The 23,335-nt window shown below is 39.6% G+C and overlaps 1 protein-coding gene across 4 annotated transcripts in view; it reads right to left on the minus strand.

The window, feature by feature from the left end:
* The window catches only part of KIAA1328 (KIAA1328 ortholog), a 171,730-nt gene that overhangs the window by 37,415 nt on the left and 110,980 nt on the right, over positions 1-23,335 (minus strand). For all 4 annotated transcript variants that reach the window (XM_032675988.1, XM_032675989.1, XM_032675990.1 and 1 more), the window contains 2 exons: positions 17,918-18,606; positions 15,048-15,143 (listed from right to left, as the gene is read on the minus strand). In XM_032675988.1, the coding sequence (XP_032531879.1) occupies positions 15,048-15,143; positions 17,918-18,606 (785 nt within the window). The remainder of the gene's footprint in view (positions 1-15,047; positions 15,144-17,917; positions 18,607-23,335) is intronic.

A 23,335-nucleotide genomic window follows, 5' to 3' on the forward strand; every position in this document is an offset into this window, starting at 1 on the left:
GAGAAGACTGTCTTAAGTAAAGACCTTATTAACCCACCTAACCTACACACCAAGGCAGGAGTTGTAGTGTCGCCAGAAAAGAAGCAAGTCTCAGCACTGCTGCCTCATTATGAATGTTGAAGTACACCACCAACAAAGGGAAACACACCTTGAACGTTCTTTCCTCTTTGCCTGAACCTCATATCGCGATATCCCTGCTGAGCGTGAATGGCAAATTTTAAATGTCATTCAGGACCCATTGAATACTGCTAGTATTTGCATTCCTTAAAAAGTAGAAAAACATTAACCTTTTGTTTTATTGAATTAAAATGCCATGGAAATGCTGATGTAGTCTTCAGAGACTGAAATACTTTTACAAAGAAGAATAGCTGTCATTTATTAGACACAAAGAACAATTACTTGATAGGATGCTTTCTGACAAAAAGCAGATTGGTATTCTCATCATAGAAAAGGCATTGTAAAAAAACCCAGCACAGACCTCTGAGACTTGAATAATTTAAAGCTGCATTTGGTGCAATTTGAATTTTTCTTTAGGGAGGCAAAGTTAAATACCTTTAATTTGTTCTAATTATTTCAAATTTGCAAGTTAATTATGGCTGATCATTAAATAACAAAAAGGACTATCGTCTCCATAGAGTTTTACCTCCTACCCTCTGCATTACTTAAGCTAGATTTTAGTATGCATGAATTAACTTTCTAAATAATCACACGGTTTGACTAAATGGCTCAGTAAAATGAGCTCTGATCCTCAGAATAAGCATTAATGGACATTAGAAAGGCTATTGGGACCCATGTTACTTACATTATAAGTATTTTTAATGGGGTCTTATTTACTAATCTTTATGTACTGTTCAAGTTAGGGCACCATATAGATACATTATTCTGCTTTAATAGAGGAAAGTCAGTTCTTCAAGATACTAAAATAAATGTCCACTTAGAGCCAACTAAATTCATTTTTAAACTAATGCAAGAAAACTCTGATAGAATATAACTTGTTTTAGCTGTTGATCCTGATGAATCAATCCAACATAATGGCAGCCTTGGTCTGCAAATGGAGTTTTGCAGATCTATTGAATTGCTAAGCAACCCCAGCAGCTCAGGCTCTTGCCAGTCCCATTTACTATCAGCATGTGCACGCCCACAAGCTTCCATCTCTTCCATGCTCCACACCCGGCGCTCCTCTGACGGGTTCCCAGTCTTCGATTCCAGTTTTGGGTGCTCACCTTTCACTGAACTCTCATCTTTCCACGCGTTTTTCAGTTCAGATCAGTGGCATTCAGAGAAACAAGACTACATTAGACCTACTCGGAAACCCGGAACGTGAGGCAATTCATGCCTCCAGTACTGTATGTTCAACAGATGGCTGCCTTAATGGTACCCTACTGCACTCTGCTGAGGCAAGGGCTTGTGAGTTTAACCATTATCAAACTAACAGATTGCCGTGGTAGGTTAGCTCCAAAAGCAAACATGTTGGAATGTTATTTTCCTGTTCCGTAATTTCTGTTTTAAAAATAAAATAATTAACAGTTCATGTGTGCAATCTGCTGCAATTATATCAGGCCAAGAATGCATAACACTTAATGATGCAAAACTGGTGATAAGTAGACAACCCAAGCAATACGTTTTTGTAGCTGGAACCTGAATTGCCATTTCAGACGCAGTTTGACAAACAGGTTGAAAATTGCTTCCTCCCCTGCCACTTTGGCTGGGAGTGTTTTCAGCCAGATCAGCTTCCAGAGTCAGCTCGGTACAAAGCAGCAGCATTACAAGCGCTGGGACAAAGGATAAGGCGTCAATGTATCACAAGATCATCTTTTCTGCAGGGCTCCAAATTTAGATCAGTTTACATCAAGTTATCAAACCACACTTTTGAAAACCACCCGCTCCAAAGTGGGGCTGTTTGGGAAGTCGGCTGTCTGCATGGCAAACAGAAAAATATCTGCAGGGAGAAAAAAAGCACCCTAGCCTTTGGATGAGTGCATCAGAAAACAAATGGTAGTGGTCTACTGAGCAACCACAACTCTTTTAGTCCTCTCAAGTGGAGCTGAGGAGAAACACGTCAGAGTGGCTGAGCCAGCAGAGCAGCACATGGGAAAGAGGAGGGAGATTGGTCTACTAGCTACTGCTTCATGAGGGGGTACAAATTCACAGGATGGCTCCATAGAGCTGGAAGGGAAGTAAGAGGGATGCAGGTGAGGAGGAGAAGCACAGTGGGACCTTCAGGACAATCTCTCATCTCTGAATGTCATCACGCTTCTGTTCCTCACCACAAAACCAATCTGCTCTCATCAGATGATCAACAACCTTAAAAACACATTCTTAAAAATCTAAAGCCTATCTAATTGAAACATAGAGTGGTAGGGGAAAAAAAATCTAAGATTAACACTTTTTTCCTCCCTTTAAGAAGCAGGAAAAAATCCTTTTCTAATACGGACCTTGAAGACCATATTCAAGCCTAGAGTGAGATTTCATTGGCCAATTATAAAACCTGGCATTTTGAGGCTTATGTTAGATGCATCAGCATGTTAATGGCACTGCTGGGATCCAGTGCATGTTAATAAGAAACAGCTGCTTTCCTTTCTAGAGAGCATATTCATTTAAAGCTTTGAGATCACAGAATCATAGAACAGTTTTGGTTAGAAGGGACCTTTTAAAAGTCACCTGGTCCAACTCGCCTGCAATGAGCAGGGACATCTTTAACTACAGCAGGTTTCTCAGAGCCCATTGAGAGAGACCTTCAATGTTTCCACAGTTGGGGCATCCACCACCTCTTTGAGCAACCTGTACCAGTGATTCACCACTCTCATGGTGAAAAATTGCTTCATCTTATCTAATTTAAATATGTCCTTTTAGTTGAGAAGCTATAGGCCCTGTTAAAAAGTCTGTCCCCATCTTTCTTAAAAGACCCCTTTAAGCATAAAAAGCTGCAATCAGGTCTCCCCAGGGCCTTCTCTACTCCAGAACACCAACTGCCTTCAGGACCACATCCATCTCCTTTCTCACATATTTTTTAGGCAAGAGGGCAGGGACAGGTAGGGAAACACTACAACAGCAAAAGAGAGTACTGGAACTGAAATATAAATATTATCAAATCTGCTTGTAATAAAAGGATTTTTCATCACAGAAAATAGACAGTGATTGCCTACAATCTACATATTATTATGCAGACAATATATTGCTGGGGAGTGATGCAGATTTCATCTCTTACAGCACCCTTCAGGCTCAATGCCCTCAAATCCAGTAATGCCCATGGCTGTGTCAGGTTTCTCTGTTGTTTTGGGGTTTTTTCCCTATTGAATAGGCTCTCTTGGACTTACTGCATTTCGTTTATTTTTCTCTCATCTTGGAGGAGTTATAGTGCTAACTATGATAAAAACTCTTCCATATTTCACTCAAGCTGTACCAGGGTACAGCAATCCATAGCATGGCTTCTCCAGACCACTCTTTCAGAGAACAGTTCCCTTCCCATTCCCTCAGTGACTAGTGCTCAGATATTTAATTCCGCCAGAAAGAATTGAGGCCACATATGCTCTTAATTAGCAATGACCTATTAGATCATACCAGCCATAGGTGAAACCCTGGCCCCATTGAATCAATCAGAATACTGTCTTTATCTTCAATGAAGTCAAGGCTTCACTTAATATACACAGTTAGAGGTCCATTTGCAGCAAGTACTAAGCTAAATTTAACCTAGAATTATATTCATGCCTTCCCTTTGAAGCCCTGTCCTTCCTCCGGCTTTAAGTTCACTACATTTCAACTCCCTACCAGCATGTTTCCCACATGTATGAGTTGTCCTAATAAACAGTGAAATGAGCTGTGATTGCTTTTCTCTCTTCTGAATTCAAAGAAAATTCCAGCAGAAAGGTTTTCAGACAGTCACAGAGAAATGGCCACAGGAAACAGACTGGTCAAGCTTTAGCAGGGCAAAATGCTGTGATTGTGTGTTTGGCCTTTCTTATAGAGCAGAGCAGAGCAGCTGTCGTTCCAGCAAGCACTGCTGTCAGCTTTCACAAAAGGAAGTCATGTAAATGTCAAGTCACAGGTATAAAAACAATCCTTCCAAACAGTGTCTGTATATCTGAAAAGCCTTCCTGGCTGTCACCAGTGAAAGGACCACAAGGAATGATTCAAAAGCCTGTTTAGGACAAAGTTTTTGAACTAAATCCAAACTTCTTCAGTACATCAAGCCGCATCACTCTCTCCTTCAGAAGAAGAATCACATGCTCTTCAGCAAAGTGAATGCCTTAGTGCCTTATCCAGTGTCACTAGTGTTTGGCTGAGGGCCAGCCCCATTCTCAATATACCCATCATGCACCAGATTGGATTGCAATTTGGTTGTGATAGAAGCACAGAAGAAGAACAACAATCTCTTCTCCATTTGACTCATCCAGAACAGAAGGCTTCACAGGAGATGGGCTGCACTGCAAAACAGGTTGTGGTCAAGATCGGTCTGATGTGCAGGTGTTAACCACCCCATGTTTTCCTTTGCTCACACTATCAGTACAGAAGCATTCTCTCCTCTGCGGAAGTTTCCAGACAGGCTGATAGGTGTTGATAACAGGAGCTTTCAGTAAATGAGCAGCAATTGCAAAAGCCCTTTTTCTGATCATGGACACATCATGGAGCAATCCTTTGCTAAGGATAAGTGACAATACAGCACAGGAGGGACACAATAAGAATTGAAAAGTAGATACTCACAAGGTTTCCAGTATGCCCTACTAATAAGATACTTTGAAGAAATTCCTAATTAGAGCAACAGATACTTAAGATTACACTCTTGTGTGCAGGTATTATGAAGAGAATATATATACGCACAGAAAATTTGCAGTTTTGGAGGATCAGAACAGTTAAAGACAGTTGTTTCTGTTCATGGACAGAGTTACACTTGATAGATGCTAACTTTCAATACTCAGGATACCAGCAAGGATAAATTATCACTCCTGGCTTCTAAGTGAGCAAATGAAGAAATGTAAAGTTTCAAACTTTTTTCACTAATAGCAGTGAAAATTAATAACCACTAACGTGGGCAAACACACATATCCCTAAGGATCCTGAGGTGACCTTCTGGGCCTTCAGCGTTGCAGGAAAAGTGTTCCATAAATGCATAATACACATAAATAGAGTTTTTGTATTGCCTGTTCTTCTGAGGCTGCTGTCCTTGAATCTGGTTTCTCTAAACAGGAACCATTACCACTGAAACCAACGTGGGAGCACCCTTACAGGACCCATCTTCTACTATGAAATTTCTGTCCTCTTATTCTAATCACCTTTATCTGTATCCCATGATGATTGAATGAAGCATGCTAAGCACAGGTTACTACAGGTTTTTAGGTTTTTAGGTTATAGGGTTATAGGTCTGTTAGTGTCAAAATCTTACAAATCTTGGGGCTAGTGAACCTGGAGGCTGCAATGCTTTTCTTATTCTAAAAAGCCATTAATCACACAGGGTCCTCAGCCAAAGACAAACCTGACATGGGTTTTGATTTTTCTTTTATAGTAATAAAAACAATCACGTTAGAATTTTGCCAGGTCTGTAACTACAAATGTGCATGAGATCCTAAATACTCTCATACTACACCATCTTTTAAAATGGTGTCATACACTATTATAGATCTCTTGGTAACACCCCTCCTGATGCACTTTCACACTTCAGACTTTTTTCCATGATTAAATCACATCTGTGGGACATGGTCACTCTATGATTAAAGAGTATATTAATGATTTACCACTACACTAGTACTCATCTATATTATATTGCTTAGTAAAATGAAAACACTGAGATTGTTTATTGATCTGCTTAAAAAAAAAAATCCTATAGCCTGAAGAGAAATAAATAGAGAAGTTAGACTTTGGATTTTACTCAGATTAGTGGATTACCATGCCCAACAGATGCAGATTTGACAGGGTAGCTCTTGGTAAAGATTTAAGATATCAATTCTGGCCAGTTCAGTTGCCTTAAATCCACTGAGGGTACATATTTCACAGAGCATGTTTGATGGCTAGTGATTGAAAAATCAGGTATTTATTGCAAGTCCAATACAGACTTGGATGCCTAAATGGTGGTATATACCTACAAAAGCCATGGCCTGGGCCCCACAAAAAAAGCTCAACACACTAAAGATTTCCTTTCAATGCATGTATTTTATGTGAATTTGACAGCATCACCAAATATTGACTCAACCAGGATGTTTTCAGAGCAGATGGAACATGTTTTTGCACTCAAATTCAGAATATATTCAGATATAATAGAATTGAAACTAGACAGAAAGTATTGCCTCACTAAGAGGCACATATCACTGAGATATGTATTGGCATGCTCTGATGTCCAGTATCTAGAGAAAGAACAAAGGGAAGACATCCCGGCACGAGGCTGTGTGCAGTGAAAACTGTGGGCTCTGGGCTGCCAGTTCCCAGCCTCTGGGAACCCTTTTGGTCCAGATATAAGTGATTCTTAGAGCTACCATTACTGATTTTTGGACTTGGAAGTCTACCTTTGCATAAGTTTGTTATAAGTTTGTCCAAAGCAGATGCCACCAAGTGCCACTCTGACACTGACGTGGGTCCAGAGGTTTGCATTATTTATGTTGTCGAACCATCTCAGCACTGCTGAGTCCACAGCTGATATATAAATTTAGCCCATCTCTCAGAGACATGATTTACTCAAAAAGGATGCAAGAGGTAAATAGAGATTAAGAGTACACAGAGTTAAAAGGAAAAAAAGGATTAACTACGCACTGATCAAACTGAAGGGCATGTAGTTACACTAAGAGGTGAAGCCTGGCACTATTGACAGAAAACTGAGGATATTTGGACATTGTTTTATTCCAAACTCTTGTGTGTGCTAGAAGCCATATGAAAACTCTTCTACAAAGAAGACCTGATGATTTGTCACTGCAGTTGAATTGTAATACTTTTATCTCTAGGTCACCAGTGATATCTTTTCAATACGATTTAGATTTTGGGTGGATTTACCAGGCAAAGACCATCCTTGTGGTCAGTGCAAAGAGATATATTAGTCTGAAACTCAACAAATTAGGATTGAGGTAAGGGAGGGAAAAAAGCACTCAAACTCTGAAAAAGTTCAGGGGGGAAGAAAAAGGCTCAAAGAGTTAAAATGTAAAACACGAAAGACATTGTCAGAACAGACAGATGGAGGCAGAAGTAGTCATGACATGACTCAGTGGTGCCAAAAGATAGAATTAGGGAATGTGGTAAGAGTGCATGGCTGAAAGTTCATCCAACACCCAACAAAACTTTGACACATGACTGAAGAACTAAAGAAGAGACGGTCGCAGAGAAAATAAAATAAGAAACACCTTTATGACTTTTAACAGAACTGATACTGTGGACAACTGGTCAGAGAGGTTTCAGAGAAGTAAGGGTGACAAGATCTGAATAAACAGCCAAGATACCCACTTGGAAAACTTATTTTGAAGGAAGTGAGTGACTATTGAGCAGTGAAAGACGACTTTAGAGCAGTCAAGGTGCAAGATGAAGGAAGGACTAGAGCAGGGGGTTAACTGTTGACACACTGAAAGGATGTTTTAGCTGCAAAGAAGAAGGAAGCTGCAATAGCTGTCAGCAGCCCAGATGCATACAGAGAAGAGGAGTGACCCCAAGGTTAGGAGTCTGATTGGCAGGGAGGATGTGGCGTTATCAAAATCAGAAGTGAAGAGAGATTCAGAAGAAAAAGTAAGGAGTTCTGTTTTGGCCAGATTAGGAATGATCTGAAGGCAAAACAACTGGGATTATATGTCAGGGAGGCAGTCAGATATGCACGACTAAACGGAACAGAGCAGAGGGTTTAAGAGTTATTGGCAGAGAGATGATAGCCAAATCCGTGTAACAGGATGTTGTCATCCAGTGGGTACAGAAATCTCCAGGCAAATCAAGGAGTGACTAAATCCCTTCCCTGACACCTCACAGAGTTTCCTACCTAGTTTCAAATGAAATTATCTAAAATAGTGCTGCAAAAACATGCATAAAAAAACCTGTCTCTCCATAAAATCTAAAGATCATACTGTTTCTAAAACTAGGGCAACCACTAAATGAAAGTTAACCCGAACAATAACTTTAGCTAAACTTCAGGTCACATGCATTTAATATAATGAGAGGAGGAATATGAAAAGGCCATTCATAATGGAATTCATCGAGTTAGGAATGCCATGCTTAGCTGCCTTATAACATATAATTAATGATCCTATAAAAATCCAGCAGTACGAACTCTCCCGGCTGCCCGCAGAACTGTTCTTTATGCTGGGTAGGGCAAGCAAGCATCTGCTTCCACAAATACTGCCCTTTGAGAAGCTGAAAAGGTTTTTTTCCCCTGCTCCATCAGGGACCACACTGCCATTTCCATGACACGCTGAGCTTTGAACCATTACCCAAATCAGACTATAGCATTTGGCAACCCAGTACACATCTGTCATGATAGACTGGTTATTGGTCAAATGTTAAAGAAAAAGTCATTAACTCTTTTCCGCTGCTTCTAATACCCCACCTTCCTCCAGATTATTTATAATCCCCACTAAACCCACCCTCTGTTTATAGTCTTCTAACACCATAGAGAAATACATACTGTCTGGAGATCTGTCTCGCCTTATACCACTCCCAACCATTTGGTACAACAAAAGACGTTCTCTCTCCATCAAAAGGCCTGATCCCTCCTGAAGCCTTGATGCTCGCATTCAAGGTTAAAGGATTAAGGCCTGAAGCACTGAGTACCAGAGGAAATGAAGCCAAATATCAAAAGAAACACAAAAATCAATCCTCTTCACCGCAGGAGCAGTGTGAAGAACAAATCAGCTGGGCTGAATCTAAAATTTTCTCTGTGTGGCTCTCAAAAATTAGCACTGTTATAAATATAATGGGTAGTTCTGCAAAGCCTCAGCACTCATGCCAAGGCACAGAGTTCAACTCCATACACAGTACGGTCGGGGAAGTTTTATGTCAGAATAATTCAGTGGCAAATACACCAAGTCCACATCAGAGACAGCGAGAGCTGGAGCGCAAGCGAGAGCACGTGTGCCGTTATCTTTACACGTAGTCTGCACATCTGCAAGTGGCAGAACCTAACATTTACTGAAGTTCGCCTTTTTTTTCAATTCTCTGTGTGCTGAAGTGCAGCCAAGGTCACAAGAGGGGCGGGGGAGTGGGTTTTAGCTTAGAGCAGCTGTGATCACGGCCAGAACAGCAGGGTACAGAGGATTTCTCGCTTAACTTTGCAATACCAATAGCTTTTGTTCTTAGTCCTGCCCCATCAGTTCTGATATAAGCTTTTAAATGGCATGAAAGTTGCGCGGGTGGGTTTAGAATTCCCTGATCTAAAACTATCTTCCAGAACATTTTGTTTTATAAGATTTCTCCTAACTTTTCCAAGTCATAAATTTCTGGGACATATGAATATCTAAATCAAACATAATTTTCTCTTCACCCAAGATTACATATAAAAATAAAAAGTAACAAAATGATACGTCTGAAAAAGTAATCCACTCCAATTTATAAAAATAGAATTCAGGTTTTCAAAATTCAATTCAGGCAGTAAACTAACAGTGTCTACATTTTCCTGTAAAGGAGGCATCTGCAAATGACTTGCAAAAATGTCTCTCACTGTCTGCAAGCGTTGGCAAGGAACAAACTCCTTCAGGAGATGCATGCATTTTAAATATTTCAACCCAAAGGACAAAAAATAAAAATCTCTGAGCATTTCCAGTTTTGATGTGTGCTATTGCAGAACTATACCTATGCAGAAGACTGGTAGGAAATGCAAGTTTTGTGAAAACACCAAAGCGCTTGAGTGTTAACAAGCCTGTTTTCACTGACTGCTCTCCTATGCTTAGCAGTGTTTCTAACACCTGAGCTTCTGTGCTTTTGGAAGATCTCACCTACAGGTTGGCTGCATCTGCCTACAGAAACTACCTGTGGTGTCTCCTGCTTAGATCTTATACCTCTGGTCTGTCAGTAGGCTTCCTGCTCAAGGTTACTCTGGACTGCAATGGAAATGATGTAATACTGCTGTGTGCAGCAGACGTGATCATGAGAACAGAATCAGCATAATTCAGGTAAATGTTAGACAGGCAGCTTGAAATCACTGTCGCAGTTGAAAGTAAACCTGAAAATTAGATTAGTGAAGGAACCAGGTCAGCAGAAATGAACTCCCTTCTCCCTGGTCTGATAAGGATCACTGCCTACCCTAACAAAAAAACAATTAAATGCATGCATAGATATAAGTAAAAAATTGCCACACACACACACACCCCCCCCCATGCAGTAGTAAGCTTTTAGTAACCACATCAGAACAGAAGCCTTCGCCCTGAGCAAGAAAAGGTACTACCTTCGGAGTCTGCACGTGGTACTAATGAAGCAAAATGTGTGTCTGACTCTGACTGTACTCTCCCATACGTCACAGCAGACTCCTGCAGCCATCTGTTGGAAGGATGCTGTGCCTATATATAGCCAGACAACACCACGAGAGAAAGAAAAACTCATATCTGCACCTAATTCAGCGTGCACACTATTGGCAGATCTGCAAGCACTTTTTTTTACCGGCCAAACAAGCGTTCGCTCCACAAATATCCAATCTAAAAATGATGCAAACTTCAGTGTAAAATTATCTGGAACAAGAAAGTAACTTGGGTGTTAAAAGGAGCACTAACAAGTGGGTAAGCAGCTTCCAGATACACAGATTTTATGGGCCATTTGCAAGCACAGTTGATTTCATCCCAATTTAATGTGCCAGTCTGCCAAAACAGCAAATAGATGAAAAAAAATTCCAACAAACTGCATACAGTACATTCCTAAAAGTTGGCCAAGTCCTATATAGACACACTTCAAGAGACTAAGGACAACTCATAGATGACCTGGAGCCTGGAAGGTCTTGGCCAACGAGCCAGATGTAGCTCTGATGATGGTTCCTCCTCCAGAGGTTCAGGACAAGAGTAACAGGAGGTGACACACAACAGAATGAGGAACTGACAAGAAAGCTGCAAACAGGAAACAAAATGGGTGCTACTATTGTTTTTAAAAATCTGTTCTCAAAAACAGGAGGAATGGGGCCAGCACAAGTCAGGTCAGAGGCAGCAGTGCCATGAGATTTCATGTGATTTTCATTTTATTTTTAAATTAATTACAGGGAGGGATTGTGTGAACAAACCTGGATATGCCTGGGACAGTAGGGGGAGCTGCAAGTCTGTGTTCCTCTGCAGGTCTGTTTAATTGCATTGAATATTTGAACAAAAGCATGTAAGTGTGCTTGCACATCACCACAGAAAGATTCCTGCACGTCTTACAAGCCTCAGAAAAAAAGAGAGTTCGTAACAAAGCATTAAACAAGGAGCAACAGATAATTGTCACCTTCTCTTACTAGATAATAAAAATAGTTACACCATAAACATAAAAATCTTTTGAAAGACCCCTGACAGCATTCCCTCCTGGAACTATCACCATAGCAATGAGCATCCAAGTAGAGGGGAAGTGCTGCTGAATTCTGTCTTTGATATTTTCAACTAACTAAAAATACAAACTGGAAAAAAACACACACAGGTGATACAGAATGAAGCACTTAAACATAAAGAGCCTTCAATGAAATTAAGGGTGGTAAATTCCACCTGCAAATCTTTAATGCACCGGGAAAGAAATCCTTTCACCAGGTAGCACACATTGAAAGAATGCCTGCAGATAGCTGTAAACACATTCAATAGTTGCTGTATCCAACAATTCCTATTTATAACACTTTGCACAGGTCTGCGTAGAGGTTCAGTGGCAGAATCGTGTGAAATCTGAGGCAGAGATGTGCGCTAGAGAGAAGGTAGTAAAAAGCCATACTGGCAGAGCTGTATAGGGAACCCAAGAGTCAGAAAACCGGGGTATCTTGTATGCTAAGATTTAGGCACACACAGCAGAGCTCTGGGGAGGAGTGCTTGCGAAGTAGAAAACCGTGTCTTCTTTAGTTGGTGCCATTAAACAGGTCTTATTTCCACGCCATTCAGATCCAAAGTTAAGATTAAATAAAGAGGAGAAGAGTTTTAGAATTCCTTTCCCAGATGCAGATGTCAGGAGCACACACAAAAGCAGGTGCTGGGTGTACTGATCCTACTGAATAAGCATGGAGTGGGTACTTGAGCATGTACCAAGCATCTGCATCTGGGAGATGGAAAGCGCTTTGTAAAAGGCTGTTTTATGCTGAACGAATGCATCAGGTTATGTTTTTATTTTGAATATTTTAAAACATCTCGCACACTGGGGCAGACTTGAAAAGAAATTATACAGACAACTTGCCATTAATTGCACAAGCTGCTATCTCCATAGCTAAAAACTGAATGTGGGCTCACACAGGAGCACTCTGAGCTACTGAAAACCGTCCTCAATAAAACCTGCTCTGACTGCTGCACCTTAGAGAACTGGAGATCTTGCTTCTGAAGACCTTCAGGTCCCACATGCCAGCCCAGCTGCAAGCAGGCAAAGGTACAGTCACATTTCTTCTCAACATACCCATCAGGGAAGTGACAAATTCAACACTGCAAATTCATACCAGAATAGATGTCCAAATAGGCTGAGATGGACAGTGCCTCCTGACTAAGGCAACAAAAAGACCTTAGTAGCAGAAGAGAAAACACGCATCCATTTGAAAATTTGTCTGTAGTAGCCCCTGAGACAAAAGTTTTCATTTTCACTGACAGACTATAAGGAAAGCCTGTATCAGAAATCAAACTCTACTATATTTGCTTGTGAACTCTTTTTCTCCTTTCTTCAATGAGGGAAAAAATTAATCCCTACAGGAGATGACAAGATGCCTTTTAAACTACATACCTCATTTCTGGCTACAATTACCTTTCAATAGCCTGGCACAGCTGCACGCTCCTATTTGCTTTTCTTTTTCATTAAGGGTTCGTCTATTATTTGTACCCATCCTATAGCATTTATGCCTGGCAGTGTGTACATTCCCTTGCCTACAATTCTTCCCACAGATAGTACAGGATAAATTGCAATTAGATTTTTGTAATTGTGGATAATTAACTCAAAATGAGCTGTTAATTATAAAAAAACCCCAATGTTTTTCAGTTCTTGATTATATTATTTATTTTACTTCTAAACTCCAATATCTCACTTCATCAAGTTTAGTATTTTAAAGGAATTTCACCATTTCCTTTAAAATATCAGGATATTTTTAAGCTAAGTTTTTTTGCTTATTTGAAGACTGAAATCAAGTTTCATGCTGTGAGATTTGCTAGAGGAGCTCTCATGTATGAACTGGAAGTCAGAGAGGGCTGATTTTCCATTAGCGTTCTGCTAGCATTTGCCGTAACAAGAACTGTTTGACAGGTCAATTAAAAAACAAATAACAGCACCAAGAAAATGAAAAAAAAAAAAAAAAAAGAGACAGTTAAAAAAAAGATTTATGCCTACCAGCTCTTCCTTCTTTCTAAGCTCTAGCCACACACTTGCAGATTCTATACTGAAGAAAACATCACTTACATATTCAAATGCATAAAAGAGACAAATGGACTTGTCTTCTGCAGCCTCTTTAAGCCTTACATTAGAGTAAATTATTTAGGGACCATTCATCTGGTAACCTTTGCGAAACTGAGGATGGCATATAGGAAGAAAAACTTCCAAGTGTTTTGCTGCCAAACTTTGCAACCAGCTGGCAAGGCAACTTGAGACTGCTCGAACAGACATTAACTTTGAAAAATTACAGTAAATTAAACCAGGGGAATGAAGAGAGGGTAGGGAACCTTTTGAAATCTGGAACTCTCATTTTGTTAACAGCACAAATTTTCCCTGTTAGGCTATGTAGATATTTGCAGATTTTTGGTAAACTGTTGCCAGAAGCCCTACAGATGTTCTAGGTTACATTTTTTCCTCCAAGGAGCTTAATGCTACTGCATCTTAAACATGTCCTGACTCTCCAGATTTTTTGTTACAGTGATAATACTCTAAAAAGTGAAAGAAAAAAGCATCAGACTACAAGGAGGATATGACAGTAACTCACAGCAACCAAACACCTGGGTAAGCAGTGAAGTATTCCAAGGAAACTACAAACTCCTGCTGTTCTGGAGAAAAAAGCCTTATCCCTTTTCAGTGAAGAAGATCTCATAAAATAAAATCAGTATAACAAAATTAAAAAAAAAAAGAAAAAAGAAAGTATTGGACCCTTAGTTCATAAATAAATTATCCGTTCTTCCAGTATTCTCATAACAGAGAAGAACGTTTATTATTTTAAGGTATTCTCTCGTCACTTAAAAAAAGGGCTATTCAAACCACAGCTCCTCTTGTCCAAAGAGGTAATTATGAAAGAGGTAATTCTTTGGTCAAAAGGATACCTGTAGTTACAGCATAGAACAATAAGCTGTTACTTTCTGAGAAAAGGAGAAAAACTCTGCCAAATCCACAGCTTTTATTTGTTGCTTTTCTAATATGCCTGAATCTTCTTCCAGTGTTAACAGGAAATGTGACAGGGTAGGACAGAAAGAAAGTACAATACTGTATTGATTGAAGTTTTAAATAGCAAGCAAGATGGAGATTATAAGCTAAATATTGGCTTAACTCTACTTCCAGTTATTTCAGTGGTGGTTTGCTCTGATCTCACCAAAGCAGAGGTGCAACGCAGCAATATTTAAAAAACAAGTATCTGTCACCAACTGTAAAAGATCTGAGAGTTAAGAAATAGTATATTATTTACAGCAGGTCCAAATCCAGGCTAAAGAGGTGTTCCAATTTTAATTAAAAAAATTACAAGCAGCACCTAGAACAAAGAAAAAAAGCTAAGATTTTGAGAACATTCCATTTTGCACTGGGCTAAGAGGTGACACACAAAACCTGAGACCTCTTCAGGAAGTCAGACCCTAAACCTTGAGTAATAACTGGTCATCATAACTATTGAGTTGACTCATAAAACACAGCAGTCAATGAATTTTACCTTTCCTGCAGAAAAAAGCTCTTAATCTGAAACAAACACATGAACAAATACACTTGGCAGGCAACAGCACACTGTCAAGAAGATATACCGACCCTGTGAAGCACTTAGAAGTGAAGAGAGAAATTACCTCAGCCCCATGCTGCTGCCGTTCATCATCAGAGCAAGTTCTCCGGGTGCTTCGGCAATGGGCACATCCTCTGAGCCAGGGACGTGGCCTCTAATCCTGAAAAAGATGAGTTAGTTGGTTCTGCAGCTGGTCAAATCAACATGCCAGGAACTTGCCACAAAAGGTGACCTATGTGTCTATAAACAGGGTGCTTAAACACATTAAATGCAGATGCTTTTGCAATTGTTTTCACACTTCAAATATACTTTTGTATCGAAAGGCTGACTTACGTCCAGTGCCTTTGCTTCCAAGGGTTACCAACTGGGAAACAGATAGAAAAGTTTCATTTACTGATTTCCAAGGACTAGCTCTCTTAAGGAAAGGGTCACAGTATCAAATAAAAAACATCTCTGTTGGGCTCAGATTACAGTTTCAGCATCAGAGCTCAAAGGCATCATGCCTAAGCTGCATAAAATCTAGAATTTGTTTCAGATGGTTGTGTGTCCTCAAACTATGGGCCCTCAGATGATGCTACAATTTTAATAGATTACTCCACCTTTTTCTTTCTCTCTAATGAAGACAGAAAAGCCAAGACAGTGGCACTACTTTTTTACTTGAATAAAATTCCTGTTTCCAGGCTTTGCCCTTACTAGTCTACTCCAGTGAGGCTGGCATCAGGAGTCACTGAACTACCCCTTTGCCTGCACACACACCATTTTTGACAGCTGAGCAACTATTTCACAGAGACAGAAACTGCAAACTGAAAGTACTATGTTCACTTGAGGTTAAATAGGGAAATGTGGACAATTAGATTGCAGTTATGATGCAGCACGGCAGAAAAAAAAGGATCAACTCATACTTTAGCTAAAAGATCAGAAAAGTTAATAGCCAATAATTGCAAATGGTCAGACCTTTTATTTGTCATTCAATGACAATACTTTCAGTAGCTTGGAATGGACTTTAACCAGCACTCTGCCCAGGCAGAAGGACAGACAAAAATAAACACTGTCTGGAATAGGATTTTTGTTGTATTGGTTTTTTTAAACTGTCATGATGTCCTAACTAGGTTAGAACCTCCTGACAATGAAGCAAAGGGTATTTGAGCTTAGCTAAACTCATTTTTATTGTTAGTAGTATAGAAAACTGCCCTGTTACCAAGTGCAAAAGTGAATTATATACCTGGAACTGAAACAGAACTGTGATGTGTAAGAGATTTACCTGTAAATATCAACTATTTAATTCTAAAGATACTGAAACATTTTTAAGAGAAAGCACACTATATTCTGCCTTCAGGTGCACCTCTGAAAAGAGATCACAAAAATACTGAGTCCTCAGATTGATCATATATGATTTTAATTCATAGAATTCTTTTTAGGTAACTAGAGCTCTGTAAACCATGAGGGGTTTTTTTCAGAAAAAAATAGCTAAAATAGATATAATGAGGACATCACTGTAGATATTTAAGGTCTATTTTTTTCTGGACTTATGATGCCTTGAATCCTGAAAAATTCCCACTGGGAAAAAAAAAACCACCAAAAAACTCACAACCAACTCCAAAAGTTTGTGTGTCCTTCATATCTACTTGTTTTTCATAAGAGGGATGCATGCATGGAATTAAGGTATTTGATGATTAAGAATCCATCTGTTCCTACTTAATTCTCACCTGAAGTCATAATCCTTTGTTAGTGACCTCAGTAATTTTCAACACACACAACTGTGATTGCCTTAAAGACAGGTACTTCTAAAGCCCTATAAACACAATATTTTCAATGTAAACAACAATCCAAGAAGGCAAACAAAAGACCATCTAGATTACAGTATTTTCTTTTACAGTTTTAAAAGTAACCAAGGGCTGGAATTAAGAAGAGAAAGTGATATATTCCTCCATGGTGGTTATAATATATGAACGTAGGAAGTGGGTCATGTAATGCAGACTCTCATGGGATGCTGTCAGCAGTTGCCATATTAGAACTGTACAGAAATATGCATCCTTGTGAAACACTCCTACTGCCTTTCCTAAAAGACTGCTACATTCTTCCCTATTGTTTTCCCTTTCTAATGCTGAAATGCTAGTACTCAACTCAGTTACACTGGCTAATTTAACTTGTTTTAACCTGTTCCCATTGTCTCCTTTCTCAGAGACTCTATTTACACTATCAGAAACGTGTTACTTAACCTTCTGCAATAAGCTCAAGGGCCTTTCAAGCCACATCATGTATTTCTATGGTTGCTGCCTTTTTCTTCTTATAGTTTTAAGCATGTACCGTGGCTCAGTCTCAGCATTCTCCTTTTCACAACCACCACTGGAAAGAAAATGTCCTTGCTAAACAGAGCACCCTTCCCTTTCCGTAAATACATGGGGAAAAAAAATATATATTCCATATATATATATATATATATATATATGCACATAATGATCTCTATCTTTTCTGTAAAACACATTCCTTACAGTCCCTACCTAGGAGGGTGCAACACTTCAAAACTGACCTCTCCAAGGAAAGAAGAGGGAATGAATCTATGCCATCCACGCTCACGCTGCTCTCTTGGAAAATGTCTGTATTCCTTCAAGTGTTTGCACTAAGATCAACGTCTCATTTTCTTCTACTGCTTCTTTTTTCTTACCTAGTCTTTTAGCAGTGCTTGTCTTGTGCCTTTCTTTCTACCACCTACCGTTTTCCTCTGCTGCTTTCCACAGCTGTCATGCTGTTTGCCAACAGTATATACCAACATACTAAAAAGTCTTCTTCTCCTCTAAATCACTGTTAGAATTTGTGCCACAAGTCTTGCCTGTCTTATCAGTTCCATTCTCCCACTTTAATCAACTATCCCCCATGTGTTCACTAGAAATTTCAGAAGTTTTCTTTAAGTTTAATTATAAGTCTCAAAATCACCTGTTATAATCCATACGGGATTGGTGTAGTTGCTGTTGTTTTAGGAGAAGTTTTGCTTCTTGTTGAGTCAATAAATGTTGGAGTCGTTCCTTTTCAATTTCCAGCTCCATTTTTTGCAGAAGCAGCCTCTGCCTTCTTTCTTCCTGCAAGCTTTTAGCCAGCTCCGTTTCCTTAGGCCCCGAGTCCGTGCTGTGATTCTGCCCAAAACCTCGAGAGTGCCTGGAATGATCACAGGTTTTGTGTACTGGTCCAGAGTGTTTTCTAAGTACCTGGCTGACACAGCGGCTCTCTTCCATGCTCCCTGAGCTCCCCACATGCCTGCAGGCACAACCATGATTCACTTGCTGAGGGCACGTGCTCTGAAATTCATTTGCTTTCTGGTCCACCTCCTGAGCTTGTTTTACATGGTGAGGGCTCCTCTGCTTGGCTGGGGAAATCACAGTGTTGTTACACTTTCTGTGCAAGTCATTTTCCATCAGATATTCCTTCAGACACTCCTGATGGTTGCAATGGATTTCAGTCCTGTAATGGGGGTTATTCCTGCAAGGCTGAGACAATGCAACACAGGCTGGGCTTCCAGCCTTTAGTGGTCTGCAGTTCTTATGAAGAGTCCAAGGTCCCCCAACACCCAGGTAGGAGCCATCTAGCTCAAGAGATGGCTGCTGGCATGAGATCTTCTTACTGGATAACTGCAATAAGAGAAATAATTTCCTGTAAATTACCCAAATTTATCTTTGCTGAACAATTTCCCTTGATAAATGTGTTCCCTCAGAAACAGACGCCACACTGATGGACATACAGCCAAACCCAACAAAATGTTTACCAGAAGACAGACACGGATCTGCTATCAAATCTACATTTCATTCCATCTACACAAGTGTAATAAATGTAAAACTACTGCCTGCAGGATCCTCAGCATAAAATGAGTCACTTCAGAGTATCAAGTAGTTGTGAGCATCTAGGGTTACATAAAATCAACTTGAAGAGTGGCAAAAAACATTAAATGTTAAGGTTTGAAAATGTTTAATTTTGAATACGGAGCCAAAAAATCCATTCAGCCACTATAAATAGTCTTTGATTGGCCATTACACAGCAGGAGATTTGATGTAAAACATTTCACCTTGCACTGAATGGGATATTACTTACCACTGGAAATTTGATGAGAGTTTTTGAAATATCTTTACAGAAACACAGATAAAAACCAACTACTTTCTGTAAAAAATGGTTGTACATCAAAAGCTGTCATTTAAATACAAAACATGTTTAAATACAGCTATAAACGTAAGTGATTTTTCAATTAAGCTGGGCAAGTGATTATAGTCTGATAAAACTCTGAAGAAAGCAAGCAACTGTAATTTACATTTGTCAACCCAGTGCAAGCAAATTCTAGTGGGTTTGTTATACTTGTGGATATTATGTAACAGACATCACAATCCTACTTACATCCTGGAGTATCTTTGCACTGAGGTTCATCTAGGCAGCTAAGCATTTGAGGGTTTATGCACATCAGAACAGCAGTGTATCAGGCACCCACATATCTTTTGCTAGACCTGTGCATTAATTTCAATAACAGACTGAATTTAAACTCCTCCAGCCTTTGCGACCTTTCACAAAAATCTTGTTGCGTTTTTGTTTTTTTTTTTTTTAATTACAGAAGCCAGGTTTGTTAAGGATAGCAAAAGCACTGCCGTATAAGTGGTTTAACAGGGCAATTTGGAATCCACTGATGGAAAGAAAGGTATAATTTGCACTCTGGCAATGCTAACAATAGATATGTATTGTGCACACAGAGTGCAAGGCAGTCAATCAGACCCAAAACATTAGAATTTAGGAATGCAAGCAAGGGTCCAACAACAATTAGAAGAGAGATATAATACAAATCTGTGCAGCATTTGTATGTATAATTTAAAGTCTTTTTTAATAAATAAACAAAATACCAAATATACTCAGCTGCCCTTCAAGACAACCAATTACAAGTTTCTTGTAGACTTCACAGAATGCAAATTAATGCGGATTAGCACCTGAATACTGATATTTTATTATTTCCAGTTTTGTGCATACAAATATATCAGCTCTGCTATGTGATTGAAAGCCAAGGATGTCATGTTTTGCCCCAAAGGGCCCAGTGAGTTGGAGGCATTTGCATTAATGTCAGTGCTAAATGTCTGAGGAGAGTCTGGTGCTTGGACTGGGTGGAAAGTGCAGGACACTAAAATATTTTAAAGTCAGAGGGTCTGGCAGGGCAACTGAGCAGAAATACAACATGCCACCAAAAAGATGGAGTTTTGTTATTTATTATTTGTGGCGTGCCATCACTGTCTCCAATATTTTCTAGGCAAACAAAGGCTAAAGAGCCTTTTTAATCTAAATTAGGCAATAGAGAAAGGCATAACCAGCAACAGGAAGAAATATTACGGAAAAGAGAAAGTAAAAGAATCCTGTAGTTACAGTCTCTCATTTCCCACCTCATCTGTTTCTGGCAGCAAAGGATTTAGGACACCTACAGGAAGAGGCTTTCACAGTGGACAGTTTCCCAGTCCCTTAGGACAGCAGGAGATCTCAGACCTGAAGGTATCAGAGGATCCATCAGGGCTGGCAGCGTAGGGGTGGTCTACTGAAAGCACACAGTACCCTTCCGCAGCCCATAACCAGAAGTTAAAAGGAACACCAAAAAAAGGAAACTCAAGAGATGGAATGCCTGAGAATGTCTTTATTTTAGCAGTTTATTGACTGAATAGACAAGAGAACGTTAAGAAATCTAAGCACATGAATGAAGATGTTACAAAATAATCACCTTCTAAGAATAAAAGTCCACATCGCAAATTAACTTCATGGCTGAGACTCTATTAAGAGTCCCTGAAGGCCCTAAAAGAGAGGTACCAGTTAGCATTTGTTGACCCTGGTCGCCATTAAGTCTGCCCTGATGGTCTCAGAAATGGCATTGACATTTAAAGACTTCATAACAAGGCAGAGAAACTTTAATGTTATTTCACAGTTACAATATGTTTGCAGGGGGGAAAATTCTCATTAATGTCATAGAACGTTAGTGGGGTTTTTTATTCCTTTATGAGGAGGAGGTCATGTTAGGCAGAGGAGTGAGTTCCAACACGCCTTTGATGGCTACTCAGTACTTTGAAGGGTCTAACCCCAAAGAAAAATTAGCTATTGGGAGTCAGAAGCTAGTCAACAACTTCTTTAGTAATTTGTGTTAAAGCTCTGATTGAAAGTACAGCTGGATGGTAGAGGTTGCAGGGAAACGGGACTGACATTTACACTTACGAAGGATGAGAAGAGACCAGTGCATGTCAAGATCTGTAGGATGCAGGCCAGGTGAAGGGGAAAAGTAAGAGAAAAAAATAATCCGAAGACCCACCTTCTACTGTGAGTCTAAAGACACACAAGCATAAGGAATTGGGTAATTTTACAAGATGAGTTTAAGAAAGACATTGCCTGTGGGACACATAGAAACCATGACGGACCATGATGGAACAGCTGTGCTTTCCCCTCCATGGAGCTCTTCCAGGCTTGCTGTACAGTATTTAAAGATACAAGTTCCTTTAACTGGGGCTTAAACAAACAAACTCACACTGCTCCTTGCAGCACAAGGAGTTAAGAAGGCTTGATCAGATGTGAAACTTTCGTGAAACAAGGAGATATTAAAAATGGTTTAAATAATCTTTAGGGTTTAAAGAGGAAGACACACGCAAAGGTCTACAAAATCTTTACTGCAACCCCAGTAATTTTTGCTCGGGGATTCAGCGCAGAGCTTAAACAAACATCCAGCCCTTAAAAACTTCCTACGAACAGACAAACAGTGCACCAGTTTTATGCACGCAGCATTATGATCTCTGCAAATTGTTCTTAAATGCAACTTGTGTGCTTGGCAGTTCTAATTCACAGCGCTGGCAGAGGAGGCACATTTACAGACTGACTCCAGCACACAGGGCTTTGTATTGCAAGGGATGAATTCGTAACTTACAATCTCAACACAGGCAAGGTCCCGACAGATTTTACTGCATGTACAAAACATGCTTAAGAAACAGCCCAAAATCATTACCTTGAGAAGTCTTGCACTCTGAGGGGCAAAAGCTGGGTTCCCAGCAAAATACAGTGCTTTGGGGTGAAGAGCAAAATTGCTAGAGATGTTAACAGTGTTAAGAGTTTAATTCATAGCACCTGGGTTTGTAGCTTTTAGCCGAAACATGTTTGAATGCAGAAGGAGAGACAACAAAGTAAAATTATTCTCAGTTTTATCTTAAGAACATTTCTCTAATCTGGATTTTCAGCTCAGGGGTGTCTTTTGGTGGGGTAGAAACAGTGGGAGGAACGCACTGATTTAGAACTAGTTCGTTGTGATGATCTGAGGTGAGAACCCTGGAGGAGACCAAGAAGAATGAGGAGAGGAGAAATATAGACATATAGAGATTTTCAAAGATGAAGTAAAAACGTCTAAATGGGCAAATGAGAGGCTACCATACACAGAACCACCTTACAGAGCACCAAGGGCACATACCTAAAGACTCTTCAGCAGCATAGCTGTTCTTTGGACACAGTCAGTAAAATTTATTAGGAAAAATTTGTCCACTGGAAGTGTTGTCAGGCACTGGAACAGGATGATCAGGCCAGTGGTGGAGTCAGCAACCCTGGAGGTATTTTAGAGACATGTAGATGTGGTGCTTAGGGACAAGCTTTAATGGCAGGCTTGGTAGCACTAGGTTAATGGTTGGGCTCAAAGGTGTTTTCCAGTCTAAAGAATTCTGTGATTCTACCAAGTGATTCAGCTGACACACTCACTAAGGTACACATTCAAAACCTGGAACTCAGTCACCACTCTGCATTGTTGATGTATGGCTCTCATCTGAACAAAGCCTGGCTTTGGGTTTCAGGTCTATCAACAGTATAAGCTTTTGTCAGTGGAATGAGGAGAATGAATTATAAATAAGCTCAGGTAGGATATTGGGGCAACAGAAATGATGTTTTTAAGAACAATTATTTCAAATGATAGGACTATTTGAAGTGCATTACTAGTGATTAAGGAGCTATTCTTTCCAAGAATCTGTAAGAATTTATCAGAAAGAACACAAAAGGGCAAAGATTTTAAGGTATATTAGTAGGATCTACTGAAGTCTATAAATTTTTTTCTTTAAATCGTGTAATCCTTTATTAAAATCTCTACCATAAATAACCCAGTATCAGCCATTACAAAGGGCCATGTAATAGTAAAGCAACTGTCTCTGTCACTGCCTAAGATAAATACAGTAGATAACTCTAAGGTAAGCCGACCATTTTTCAAGCAAGAAATAAAGCACCATTTTCTGTAGAAATTATGTATAGCTATGATTGCCATATTCCACTGAATAAAACAAGTGGTCTCAAAATGAAAGAAACTGTGAATGACAGTCACCAACCTGTATTTTT

This window comes from Chiroxiphia lanceolata, chromosome Z (assembly GCF_009829145.1).
Source record: "Chiroxiphia lanceolata isolate bChiLan1 chromosome Z, bChiLan1.pri, whole genome shotgun sequence".
NCBI lineage: Eukaryota > Metazoa > Chordata > Aves > Passeriformes > Pipridae > Chiroxiphia > Chiroxiphia lanceolata.